Source organism: Tauraco erythrolophus, chromosome 15 (assembly GCF_009769465.1).
Source record: "Tauraco erythrolophus isolate bTauEry1 chromosome 15, bTauEry1.pri, whole genome shotgun sequence".
NCBI classification, from domain to species: Eukaryota; Metazoa; Chordata; class Aves; order Musophagiformes; family Musophagidae; genus Tauraco; species Tauraco erythrolophus.
The window spans coordinates 10,002,599-10,017,500 of record NC_141479.1 but is presented as its reverse complement, the minus strand read 5'-3'; the positions used below and the strand labels follow the sequence as shown (position 1 = coordinate 10,017,500).

Below are 14,902 nucleotides of genomic sequence, written 5' to 3'. Positions count from 1 at the left end.
AATTCATTGGTTAAGATCTGAAAAAATAGTTTCTCAGGCCCTACTGACCCAGTTTTCAACAAAAAAAGAATCAAGTGATGCAAATTAAGTTTTGAGACATTGTTACGCAGTCTGAGAAATTTGTAAAACTGTGTTTTGCAGTAATTTCTTAATAGAAGATTGAATGACTACTTAATTCTCCCTTACGCAAAAAATCTGATTTCTTTATATTCTACAGGTTTGTCTTTCACAGGTAGTGATAAAATACACACTTCATAACAATGAAAAGTTCCAACAGCAAGATGGCAATAAAATTAATTTTAAAGTACCAAAGAATACTTAGATTTTGTTCTGCTAAATCTCTTTTTTTTTTCATCTGATTAAGAACTTATAAAAACGTGCACACTTGCTGTGATAGGATGTATGACACCAAGAGCCTTCCCAGATTTACTAGTAACAGACTAAAGGCAACAATCAGATATTAATACAAAAGGTCTGGTTTTCTTCAGTAAAAACGAACGTGCTTCTAGCAGCTGTTACTTCACATATTTTGCTTTCATTTTTATATGTTTTGATATAAATGCATCAGGTGTGAAAATAAATGTTTTAAATAAACTGTAGTTCAAGTTAAAAATAATTTTAAATTAGTGGCCAGAAAGAGAACAACACTGCAGTGTTATCTTTTGCCTCTGAAGATAGGAAAAACTTTCCACAACAATACATTTAACGAACCAGAACACTTGGAATTAAACTTTTCAGGGCATTCCAAACACACCAACTTTCACATGCCTTGTTTTGAATCCTCTTCAATCTCTATCAGTTCAACCTCACTCAGAAGACTCCAGGGCTGTTTTTTCCCAAACTTTTCCAGACAGCCCTGGAAGGCTTCGGACAGAATTTAAATCATTTCAGGATCTTTTATTTCCGATCACTCTATGGCATTGGAAAACAAAAGTGATGTTTTCTGTATTAAAGAGGAGCGTTTTCCCCCCTGCCAATGTGTAGGATTTTTAAAAGTGAAAGTGAGAAAAATAATCTTCTTCATCCTGACATATTTTCAATCCTCTTAAAACAATCTCAACAACTATATATAGTATGAAATTAGCTCTCGCCTGTTACCCTTGTTCCTACACAGAATTTTCTAATGTGTCTCACCAGTAATAAATTGCAAACGAGGCTATGACTCTAAGAGTAGACAGTGTGTTTCATGGGTATTTAAACAACAGCATTAAGTACTATAGGAATCTGTGGAATGTGGAGTGCAGATTTATGTGTCTTAACAATTTCTTTACTGGTTTGTAATAAGCCAGCAAACTAACACTTTATTTCTACATTAATTTGGCCTCAGAAGTAGAGTATATTGGAGCATGACAAGAACAACAAAAATAAACTAGCATATACTTAATAACTGTAACAGTGAATTGCCTCCAATACTAAAATATTTATCGAAACTGGGGGAAAAAAAACTGAAAAGAATTACCCTCAACAGCCTGCTACCAGCTCTTTAACAGTGGGCAATGTAATGCCTTAAGGTACCTCAAACTGTCTTTCATTTTCTAGACTTAATGGCTGATTGCAGAAATCAATGTTGCCATTAGTAACAGAGTATTTGTTATGGCATGATTTCCTCTGTTGTTAGGCTTGCAGAATGATTACAGTATTAGTGAGGTGCTTTCTTTATAAAGGGCTGAAGATATAACTTTCAATTTACTATCCATTAGTAAGTGACTTTGGAAATACAGATGAGGCCAGAAATCTTACCTGTTATTACTTAGAGATTTTATTTCAGCAGTCATAGGCTAGTAACTTTAAAAATTGTACCAGGAAGCTCAATATTTTATAGACATCTCCAATGAAATATCATCTGCTTTGCTATTTTATACACAGCAAGTTAACATGACATACAATGCAATTAAAATGTTTCAGTCCAATTTCTATTTTTCTTCTACTTTCAAATAGATGTGAATTAAGCAGAAGGCTTCATACATGTTAAAATGCGCACATAAGTTAAAAGACTGTCAAAAATTTAGTAATTTGTATTTCTGAATCTCTTTTTAATCAGTTCAGTGGCCAGGTACAAGTAGATATCTCAGCTAAGCAATTGATATGGTTGTGGGAATAAGGGCAATCAGAGAGGTTAGCCAACAGGCTGTTTATTAATCCCATTTCTTTGAACTATAGCTCAAAGAAGACATCTTTCTTCACTCTTTTAAATGGAGGACATGGAAAGATCTGCAAGAGAGACACCATGAATAGAAGAGGAGGGAAAAAAAACACCTTCCAAAACCTGGAGGGAGAGGCCCTGGCAGCGACATTGCCATTGGTGACTGTACAGATCCTGCATGCTGCTGCTGGTGGGGTGGTGGAGGTGACAGCTGACAGGAGACCTGCCCTTGGAGGGGAGAGCAGGGTGAGCCGAGAATTAACCTCAAAGGCATTGCGGGAACCCAAACACAGATGTTCTGGCATGTAACACCACGTCCCTGTGGACTGCTAGGGAACGACCTAACAAGAGAATGCATAAACTACTTTGCTGCTGTGATTTCAAATATAGCTATGAAGCTTTCAGTGCAGAGAGGGAAGAAGTAGTTATCATACCTGAAGAGGAGGGTGAGGAAGGATGTGGGCTGTCCTCCTGGGCGCTCCCCGTCTGTGAGAGACCCCCACCTACTCCGCTTTCTTCGGTAATGTTAGAGGACCCTGGTGTTGTCGACCTGCTGACGGACTGAGATTCTTGATCGCTTCCAGACCCACGTCGCTCATCAAGACTACCTTGAATTATTTCATCTTCTCCTTTCCTGTCTCTTTTGTGGACCCTGGAGTGAACGACCACTTGGTGGTATGTTCTAAAAACCCTTCCGCAGTCCGGGCATTCAGTTGGCTTTTCTTTTACGTTTCCATGACTTTGTAAGTTGTAATCGAGTCCCTGGTTCATACCATGTGACAAAAAATCTCTACCGCCTTCTAAAGGGTCTAGTTTGTTTGGCAAGTCTCTCTGATTGCCCATTTTAGTGCTGTGAACCAAATCAGCAGGCATTTTCTGCTTAGAGCCATCTGCTCCTACTAACACATACTCCCGCTTCTCCTTATCAAACATAACTCCAGCATTTGCCAAAGTGTCTTCATGGCTGCGCTGTATCTGCTGCTCTTTAGACAAAAAGCCATGTTCCATGGCCATTCCCCTTGCCATAAGCTGCCAGGCCTGATAGCTGTTTACTGGATCCATCTCTGCCGCTTTGGCAGCAGCTTGTAACCTTTCTATACAGCTGGATTTCAGAGGAGGCACCAGATTGAGACAGCCCAATAAAGAATGTTTATCCCCTTCAGCAATACTGTGGCCAATGCCAGAAAGGGGTGAAAGGAGCTTCCCCAAGACTTCTTTCTCTTTCATGGGCATATCTCCTTTGTTAAAGATTTGATTTTGTTCACTTAAACTTGCTTTGTCAGGAGGAAGAAACCCGCTCTGCAAACATGACAGGTATCTTGAATATAAGTTTGCATGAGCTTCCTGGGACATGCTGCTGATGGAGACAGGTACTTCGGGATCATTAGGAGATTTGTTCTTTACAGATAACTTATTCAGGTGAACTTTCATGTGATTTTTAAGAAACCAAGGCTCTTTGAATCGCCTCCCACAGATCTGACAGCAGTGTTCAAAGGAATCCTTGTGTTTTCTCATGTGGCCTTTTAGGAACCAGGCTTGGCTGAACACTTGGCCGCACACCTCGCAACGAAACTCGTTGGTGGATTGCTCCCCGTTCCCGTTGGAGCCCTGGCCCTGTGCTGACTCTGCGGTTATGTGAGCCTTCTCCACGTGGCTAATCAGCTCCTCCTCCTGCGAGGCGGCGAAGTCACACAGGGTGCACTTGTAGGGCTTGTGCAGGATCCTTATGTGCCTGTCCAGCTCTTCTCGCTTCTTAAACTTGCCTTTGCAAAACGTGCATCTGAACCCGGCTGTCTGAGCGACAACTTCTTCCTGGACACTGACTGGCTTTGGAGAGGGAACGGGGTTTGAAATATCCGGTGTGCTGTGATTAGCCGGCACGGACAAGTTGCAGTTTGCGAGAGGCATTGGCTGGGCGTGCTGCTGTGCCTTCACGTCGGGTCGTGGCTGCAAGAGGCTGCTCTTCATCTGTTTGTCCCGAAGAATCGCCCTCTCCTCCAGCTCATGTAAAAGTCTGTTTTCTTCTCGGACTCTTCCACGACCTTTGCCAAGGTTTCCAAGCTTATGTGTACGCAGGTGTATTTTCAGGTTGCCTTTTTGAGCTGCTCTGTGGTCACAGTATGGACATTTAAATGGTTTCTCTCCAGTATGAGTTCGCATGTGTAGCGACAGGATGCTGTTAAATCGAAAGCGTTTCCCACAGAGGGGACATGGGTACTTTCTGTTTTTCCTGGCATCATCCTCTATATCGCTCATCTGAGACATAATCCCTAGGTTTTGTCCATTTAGGAACTGCTGCAGATCCACGCGCCCATTCAAACTGGTGTCAACCTCTCTATTGAGCTGGTTTGCCAACAATGCCATCTGACTGCTGATGGGCTGGTTTGCTAGGGACATGTGGCTTTTGTCTTCTAGTGGCACTGATGCCTTCTCCTCTGGATTCTGCCTGTTCTGGAGCTCAGGGAAGGCATGGCTGAGCTGGGAAGTGATCTGGTGAAGCTTCTGGCTCATTGAATACTGCCCATTGAGTATGGTGCTGTTGAGATGGGCGTCAGCTTCTGGCACAGCTGAAGAAACACCAAGGCACAAACTAGCTTCCTCCATCTCTGAAAATCAGAAGATATTTTAGATTCAGACTGTGAAAGAGTTACAAGCATTGAATCACTGACATACAATTTGCATTTTATGTTTACCTACTCATAATAATGCAAAGGAATTAGTGTAAAAACAATAAAAAGTGTATTAAATGCCAACTGTGCTACACGATTTTGATCATACATGTGCTTTCATCATTCTGCATGTTCACCAATAACCGTTAATTACTATTTTAAAATATGCTACAATTTCAAAATGTAATTATTATAGAAGGGGCTAAGGCTTTTACCCCCTCCCTTGTCTTTCTTCTTGTGAAATTGCACTTGTTTACATTTCTAAATCTATAGAAAAAGAAGTGTTATGCATTTCTCCCATTTCCACCAGAAAAGCCAGCAAAACCCCCCCAAATAGAAATCCATTTGTAACTTTCAGTTTCATTAACCATATTCAATATATTACACATTCTACAATGAGAAAGATAGTTTTACGATTTGACAAAAAAACGATGGTATGATATTTACTGGTGTACAATAAAACAAGATAATGTTTTGGGAAAAAATAAAGTAAAGGACAAGCTTTAGAACAATAAAAGGGATTTTGCTTTAGTCAACAAAAAGTGCAGTAATATCTCATTAAGCTGATTAGTATGCTGCTTAGAAACAGTACTAGGTGCTGTAACACATGATTATAATCATAAAAATCCTTCAGTGTTTGCAAGTAAGCATTAACGAGGTATATTAAATTTTAAGGAGACTGCGACTAGCAGCTTTGTAAACCTCTGAGATTAAGATTTAACCCTTCTGTTACAAAACATTGTTATTTTGTCATTTTGAAACTGAGCCCAACAAAAGGCACATAAATTATCTTCTGCCAAGTCTTTTAATTCATCGTTGAGAACCTTCAGATTTCAGCTCTTCGGAAAACTTGCCAGATTATAGAAGGAATATCTCTGTCCTTCGATGGGTAAGACATGTGATTTAAGGCACTTTGATTTGTTTTAAAGAGCTCTCTTATGGAACTAGATAAAACCAATTAAAATCTGGGGAAGGTGGTGTAGAAAGCCTCAACAAGTTTAAGAATTTTAATAACTTTCCTAATACACAGTAATGACTACAAATTGTACCTACACTATGTATATTGCAGAAAATTAGAATTCAAAGCTGTTTGTTAATCACAAGTGCTCTGTTCTGGTCTGCATAATTGTCCACAATAATCTTCTATCCTTGCCACTTCTCTCCTCTATACAGAAATAATGTATCTATAAAATTCTACTTAAAATATAAAGTTTTACATTAATAACTCTCGAATTATATGATGCTATAAGGTTATATTAGAACATAATTAAGATCTGTGTTGTTCAGTGGAGTGATTTGACACTTTATTCACTAATAAAATTACTGAATTCTATACATTATTGAATAATTAATTTGGTCAACTTTCTGCTTGGCTTTAGCCAAAAGCATTTACTCTCTATGCCTTCTACAAAGGCTGCAGGCACACTCCAGGTGGACACCATTCCTCACATGGCTTCATAGTGGTCACTTGCTAGACAATTTGAGGCCCAAATCTGGCACATACTTAAAACGCATGTAATTGTGCTCATGGGAGTAGTCAGTAGACTTCAAAGGGTGACTCTTAAAAGCAAAGTTCCACACATGCTTAAGTATTTGCAGGACCAGGGCCTAAAAAAAAAGCATGGGTGGTCTCCAAGAGGAGATCTATTTGGTCCTCGACAGGATGATTGAGGTTGTGATGCAATGCAGATCTTGTACGAAGTATAGGAGGAAGTGTATATTCATGTGCATTAAAGATGAACATGAGCTACAAAATTTTGCTTAGATGTAATGCAGATCTTTTTCAAAGTTTAACAGTACTCAGATTCAGGTTTCATTTTGGGGTCTCGTTACTTACATGCTGTCAATGCTGTTATTTATAAAAATATTAATGCGATCAAGTATATAAAAGGAAAAGGCTTATACCTATAAGATATAGGACTGCACTTAAGTTTAGCTTGCAGCATCTGATGTCCAAAGGGAGGGGAATATAGTCAAGCCAGGTGTTCACCCAAGGCCATGTAGCAAACAAATACAATTCCTGGTTTCCATGAAGGTTTTCTGAGCAGCAGACCACAATCATTCAAAATGTGGGTACATACATTTTTTTAACGTTTTTGAAAGTTTGCTTATCTTTTGAAACAACCCAAATTTCATGTTCAAAAGGATTAGCTTGATATCTGAGGGTTGAAGTGCTTAGGCCTGCCACTGCCTGAAGTTGACTGAGATTTTGAATAGCTGCCTACCCACTTCCTAAAAATAAATTAAAAAAACCCACCCCAAACACATCCAAAAAAAACCCCAAAACCAAACATACATCAGAACCCACTTTCTGTCTGGATTCCACAGGTGTTATTTCTCCTGACCATGCCAAAACAAGGCATGTTGCATATAACATAAGGATTCAAGAAATGCATTGCGTGTAGAGACACTTACATATAACAAAGAGGGTTTAGAAAAGCCTTTGTGAATTGTCATCATTCTATAACAGCTTGAAAAATGCAGTCTAAGTTTCATTTATTCAGTTGACCTCAATGGGAACTGGTGCCTTTACATGCTTAAGAAGGTTTGGGTAGTTAATTTTAGCATTTTATGCTCTATCGAAGTTTGGAAATGCTGACAGATCCCAGTGGAATTTATTAATTCTGATGTTTAACCCTAAGCATCAGTTCAAATGTACAGTTATTTGGATTGGGGAGGGAAGAGGGAGTTGTGGTTGAAATTTTAACTTGCTCTGTGGCTCTTTTTCAAAGATAACTTTAATAAAGTCATAACAGCAGTAAGAGTTGGAACATGATAATTTTTTATAATTTATTTTTTGCTATTTTCTGTCTGCTGCAAACATACAGACACTTAAAATGTAGAATATAGATTGGACGAGTTAAAAAAAAATCTAGAGGAAGACCAAACTCATAATTTTTCATTTAATACCTAATCATTTTGGATCAAGTCTGGAGAGCTTGAGCCACACACATTGATCTTTCGGCATTGGAAATTTTGTACATTTTTGATGATATATGCAGAAAGGTCAGCAAAGCCTCTGTTTAGTGAGAAATAACCACCTTTAAATGCCGCATATTCTGATCAGCTGTTCAGTTTCTAGGATCCAGCTACCTCAATCTCAAGATGCTACAGTTCTTCACTTTAACTTAAGGGTATTCCCAATCTAATTTACCTAATTTCTCTAAAAAAATTAGCAATTTCATTCTCTCCCTCTTTATCCATCATCCCTGACTAGATCTGTGACCAGAGAGGGTTACACCAGGTGGGGAAGGGGCTTTCACTCCCCAGTGAGCCTCTTGTTTCAGGCCTCGCAGGTCAAGGTCCTCAACTTGGTGTCATGGTGGTCATTGCTCAGCCTTTCCCATTGGCTGGGACCCTCTCTCAGGGTCTGACTGCTCTCCACACCACACAAGAGGTGCAGGGGCACTTCTGCACCACAGACGCGCTCACAGCCGGGCAGTCATCCTGCCTCAACAGGGTTCTCCCGATAGACGCAACCATCTTCCTCAGACTGGCCTGATGCACAGTTTTACCATATCCATTCTGCCCCAAAAAACAATTGCTAAAAACACTAAAAAAACTTACATGAATGGACCTCATTGAAATTTACCTTTTAAGAGATAATCAGTTTGTAATTTCAAGTGTTTCGACAAATATTTTTCTCACCATCTTTCTTCGTTATGTCCCGCCTGTCTTGCCTCCCCAATCCAAAATACTATTCAAAAATAAAAAAATGCAGAAATACCAATTTATAAGTGCTGATGTGACGCATCACAGGAGGGAAAATTTCTAGCTTCCAATTTTTAAATATACAGTCTATTACGTTATTTTCATGATTCTGATCTCTCTTATACGGAAAGCACAGAACATTTTGCCACCGCTCACACTGGGAACAGAAGCGCAATGTTCTCTGCAGTTAACATATGTTTACAAAATCAACTGCAAATCACATTTGAGATTGTTAAGAACTTCAAAATAGGTTTGTTGAAATTTATGTAGTAAATTTTTGACATTTAGTTATCTCAAAAGTTTTGTAAAGACAGTATCACTCAAGACGTGGCACCGTATGGAGCACGTTGGTATCAGGAGCTGCCCACGGGCTGCCCCTCCTAACCCAAACAAACCCTCGGCTCACGCACAGGCGAGCTGCTCCAGCCAGAAAGCCCCATCTGCCCCTGCTACACATGCCCAGGCTACAAACCAGCGGTTTGCACCGTGCGTGGCAGGGCAGGGGCAGCCCCTCCATAAGAAGCAAACAGACCATCAGAGGACAATCATTTACTGCATCGGGTGAGCAGCTTCCTATTCCTGTGAGGAGAGTACTCAGCTTATGAAATTCACAACTGGATACATATATTACAAAAATACTCTTCTCATCTCCCACATGAAGGTACAGTGAGACATTCAAGTCCCTTTGATGATACTAATAGTTATTTTGATTTCACTCACATTTTTGCCCTCAAGACTATTTCCTGTGATATCAATAACGAAAGTTCTGACTTTAGCCATTTCAATGGAACACACAGATTTTATTTAACTGTTTGAAATGGATTACTGGAATTTAAAACCAATTATGACACCAGAAATGCCTGTCATCACAACTACATTAATGTAATATGAGAAGCTCGGCTTCCTTTTGCGGGAAACAGAGGAAAAGAAATAAATTGGCAAAGAGAATAAAAAAGTTTAAATACAAATATATGCCTACACAGACACGTAAACATACGCACACATATCTGTATACATACACATATGTGCATATACACACCGGTTATCTTTCTAAACAGATGGACAAAATTCAGCTTTTATTTACACCTGTTCATTCCTGCTGGACACACACACTAAAGTATTTCTCTCTTCACTGCTGTAGAGAAAACAGTCATTTTAAAAACACTGTTGTGCTGTTATTATAGCTTAGATTAGGTTAGTTAAAAGATTTACAGTTCAGTAAGCAAAGTAATGCTTTACAAGCTCACGTGTTTAAATGACAAGCTTGCTCTGGCCCTGATCCTCTGAGCAGTTAGTTACACACACTGTTACTTATGCTTTCAGAATATAGACCTGATATTCATCTTTCCATCTCGAAAAAATTCACATATATCTACATTATCTTGTGGTCTATTGACAAATTCTAAATACTGCAATACAGACTGCTTCAGTTCTTCGCAACTCATAAACAGGTATCGCTGAGAAACTTTAGAATATATATTGAATTTTTATTAAATATTGTTCTTATTGTTGTAGCTGAAACAGTTTAACTAAGGCTGTTATAAGCATAATACACTCCTGTTAAGAAATACAGAACACCAGACTACTGAACCCTTTCAGGGTCATTAAACAGCTGTAAACATTATTACAAAAATAAACCAGAGATTTCATGCTTACATTTTAGCCCAGAGCTTGGTGTGCTGAGCAAGTACATTTTTTTCATCTCTTACAATCAACGCTGGTGACATTTGGGCATCCAAACAAATTACATCACAAATATTACTGAGGTGGGTAGGATACTGAGCAGTTTATTTGCCAGATGATTAATATATAAACAGCAGGGAAGGATAGATGACCTACTCTTCTTTGACTGATTTATAGGCAATACTAAGAGACATAGATGTAAATAGTTAAATTTTAACAAAAACATGTGTGCACGGAAGGGGAGGGGAGAGATCAGCTGTATTTAATGCCACCAGGACAGCATTATCCAATCTGATAAAATGAAATAAACATTAGGCCAGATTCTATTCTCATTTTACTTAAGTAAAATAGAGTAAGTGCACTGAGTTCATTGGAGTTTTCCTTTATTTTTTTTCTTTTTCTCCATTCTTTTTTTAATTTTTTTTATTGGTTAAGTAGGTGTCCTGCTCCTTGGGGTATAACATAATTATATTAGAGAAACACATGGTTTCCAGAGTGTAAAAGAATGTTGTTTTTTTTTTTTTAAAAAAAGATGGCCTACAGGTAATGTGTCCTCTCTATTTGTTTTTACTTAAATGTTATTAAGGCCAACTTGGTAATTTGTTACTACTATTAGTCACTTTACCACATTTAAGTTTTGTAGTCATTGCAAAGCATTATGTAGCTTCTAAGAATTAAAAACTGGGGTGAAGCTCCACTCGAACCCCATATGTACAAAGCACTGGGCGATCCTGTGCGGAGCAGCTCCCGCAGTCCCAGCCAGGCACCCAGGGTCGGGGCTGGAGCCTCACGCGAACACCCATCTCCCAGCACCCGGCTGCTGCGAGACCACGCAGGGGGGAGCAGGGAAGGCATTCGACAAAACTATAGCTGCTTTGTGGTGCTGATATTTAAACAAGCTGCTTATTGATTCCAAAACAAAGTACTCCTTTAGTAACAACAGAGCCAACTCATTCCACAACAGTTTTTGTGTTTTAAAGAAAGGTTAGCAGAGGGATTTTGAAGTTTCAAAAGTCATTAGCAGACAGAAAATTGTTTGCTGAGGCTGTCCTGCTTTCGCTCTGGACTGAGAAGACAGTTGCTTTCTAAAATACCTGTTATATCTGTAGGTTACTTTCTAGCTAGCACAGCGTTTTGGACTGATAACTGATCAGTAGAAGATAAATCACCAGAACAGTCTTTGGCTGGTAGCACCCATGGAGTGGGGGACTGTGAACTGTTTGTGATCACAATCTAGGAAGACGAGCAGAGAGGAGAGGAGAGGTCATTTATAAATCTCACTCTCAGATTAGAATAGAAAGATTAGAAGAATGCAGACAAGCTGTTTGATTTATTGCTACTTTGCATGTGACTTAGCAAAATCTGTTTTCCTTCTTATTTATTCAATTTCACTTGCATATACTTAAGAAGTCAGATCCAAAGAAGAGAAAGATAAATAATTGGTACTGAAAGTTCAGTAGATTAAAAAAAAAAAAAAATCCTGCTTTTTTTTCCCAGACACTGGTTGCATCTGAGATCATTATTTTTTAGCTTATAAGCATTGATTCTCATTTTACTTTTTTTTTTCCCCTAGTGCTCTCTTGATGACAAAAGTAAAGATAAGAGCGATACCAAAATTCAAATGGGAGCCTGATTTGTGGAATGCTTCATTAAACTAAAGCTTCTGTTACTTGAGGAACAGCATTTTTAAAAGTAAATTTGTTATTTTCCTGTAATTTGGAATGTATACAACTGATTAAACTCTCCAATTTGATCAATCTCCTGTAGTTGCTATCTGATCATTCACTTTAATTAATCTAACTGGCATCCATGTCAGATTGAAGAAACCTTAAAATTAAGCTTTTAACGATCCACTTTAGTATTACACAGTACAAATAAAATAATAAAATTCCTGGAAGAATTTGCAAAGCATGTTTATGATTTCATTTTTGTTGTTTTTACAGCATGAATCAGGCTCTGAATCTTTTATTCTCATCTGAGGACACTGTAACGCACTGGAAGCCTGTAATACTCTAACTCGTTATATAATATTAAAAGATAGATAATGTTGACCCTATTCATCCTGCATTCCTCACATAGGCAAGCTCCAAGTAAAAGGCAGTGCATTTCAGCTGGGTGCTCAGGCCCTCTATACCAATTACAAAGAGATGAAGCAAGAAGAGTTAAGACCACAGAACTCAAATTATAGTTCGAAACAATTTAAATCCAAAACTGTAATGCTGGGTTGACGATTTTATTTTCATTTCACAAAGGCTTAGACTTAGATTTTGCACACAACTAAATATAATGTCAAACGCACATATGTCCGAAAGATCAAAGCATGATTGACTGTGAAATATTCATATACGATAGCCCAGTGAGATTTTGTTCACAAGGGCACCTGTCAGAAGCATAAGCTTGGATACAAATCATCAAATAAGTATGTAAAATCATTACTAAAATCCAGGCATGCAATCAGATAGTCAGTTGTCTGAAACTCTTGGACTGTAGCCAGCACAGTGGCTCAACAGACTAATGCTTTGGTCTTTGCAGATCCTCAGGGCCCTAGTTCAGTTCCTCCTGCTACTGGTCAGGTCAACTGTCTGTACCTAGTGTTGACTTTCCTGGCACTTAATGCTAGGAGTAAAGAAAAAAAAAAACGAGTCCATAAGTTCCCTTTGACCTGAACCACAGAAACATCTGCTGGTTGAGTCACGAACTGCTTGTTGGCCAAGTTTAACAGTAACCGATCCTGTTGCGGATCAGCTCTCTCAGCAGTAGGTGTCACTGCAATAAATAGATGGATTTCAAGGGACAAAGACACACATTCCCAATGAAAATGCATAAACAGAACATCCCTGAATAAAGAGGATTTCAAAAAGAAGTATGCGGTCCAATTAGACTTTTTCTTTAACTTTATGCAAAATGCTGGGAATCTGGTTTGGGGAGAAATAAAATTGCAGAAGTGGAACTGCCAACAAGAACAAAGCAATTCTGTCCTTTAGTCTTATGTCATGGAGGTCCTTTAATTCACATAATCATCTCCCTGCAATCTCAGGTCTACCAGGTAAAGACTGTTACAGTTAAACCTTTAAAAAAAACCCACAAAGCTCTCTAACAAATTAAGTAATTTGCTCTAGGAGAACAAAAGATCTAGTTATATGGAAAAACACTGCACACTCAACTGTAGTTTTAGGACTTAACAAAGACCACAAGGTTAGCCTATTTTCTATCAAATTAGAGTCCATACCCAACCCTATCTGCATATAGAACAAACAAAAAGAGAATACTTATAACAACCTGGGGGGGGGGGGGGGGGATGTCTCAAGTATAGATTTAATTAATAGAGTGCATATTTGAAAAAGCAGTAACCAATTTATATTCGAAACAGAAATACATGGTATGCCAAATAATATCACCGAGACGTCAGCCAAGTCTACACCATATTTGGTTTCATTATCACAAAATGGTTTGTATGATAATTAAGGATGCTCCAAATTGCACACTATTGAGTTAGACAGTAGACAAAACAATGCATCACTAAACATACGGGCTACCTGTGATGACATCAACACAGAAACTACGTGCCTAAGTAAATGTTTTAATGTTGGTCAAAAGGAGAAAGATAGATTAATACATTAAACCTTGTGTAACCTGTTGCACATGAAAGAGAGGATACGTGACAGTATATACTCTCAAAGTACATATATGATGCAACTGTATTTGTTTTACTTCTAATGACATTGACCTGGGAACACAGGAGAGGAAAGAATATAGAGATAATGAAAAGATAAATTACTTCATTCTTCAAGGTCAGTATATTTAAGAGAAACTGACATAAAAAAGTCCCCCCAGAGATAAAAAGCATACAAGGCCACACTAGATATCTGGGAAGAGTTAAGCTCCTCCTTTTCCCCAGCACGTTGCTGAAATATCCCCAGCAGTAATTTCCACCATCTCATACACCAGTGTTCTGTAAAGCTCCCCAGCATCATGGGTCATCAAAGTGTACTGGGATCAACACAGCAAGAGGAGAGGAAGACATTTTCTGCATGGTTCTTTGCTGGGCACAGAAATAGCCAACATCTTAATATAACATGAATGCAAACACTTAGAAACTCAGAAGTAACTTGCCCAATTTCAGTGGAACCAAACAGCCTACAATGCTGGAAATGGACTGAAGCTTTCAGAAATTCAGCACTGTAGAAATTAGTATCTCTAACTGATCATTTCCACATCTCATTTAGGAAAAAGCTTGCCATGTATCTTGACTTAAATAGATGGCTCATCCTCTGTGAAGAAGCCAGGGACAGAGTCCAGAACTCTTGACTCCCATTGCTTAGTCCAGTATGCCAGATAGCATTCTTTTATCAAATGTAATTGACTGCTGAAAGACTGGGTTTTTTTAACTCATGACAGACCTGTCAGCATAAAATTTTTTGGTTAAAATATTACAGAGAGTTATTTTGGTTTTTAATAACTGAGATTCTTGGCTGTTAATCCCTTCTACCTCCAATTTCTGTCTTCTCTTCTTTCTTCCCTCAACCCAACTGATTTATTTTTCCTCTCCCTATAAGACATGGACTTGGTAGCAAAAAGAAATGACATAATTTAGAAGGTCACAGTGATTCTTAGATACAAGTGGCTTCAATGAATTATTTTTAATACTAATTTCCAGGAAAGGATAATTTTGAGAAGCCTCAGTTTCAGTGGAATC

The 14,902-nt window shown here is 38.5% G+C and overlaps 1 protein-coding gene across 1 annotated transcript in view; it reads right to left on the bottom strand.

Moving 5' to 3' along the window:
• Positions 1-4,747, bottom strand: part of ZNF536 (zinc finger protein 536) — a 185,925-nt gene extending 181,178 nt beyond the window's left edge. Inside the window, exon 1 of the mRNA XM_086621155.1 lies at positions 2,578-4,747. Coding sequence (XP_086477281.1) covers positions 2,578-4,747 — 2,170 coding nt within the window. The remainder of the gene's footprint in view (positions 1-2,577) is intronic.
• Positions 4,748-14,902: the final 10,155 nt, after the last annotated feature.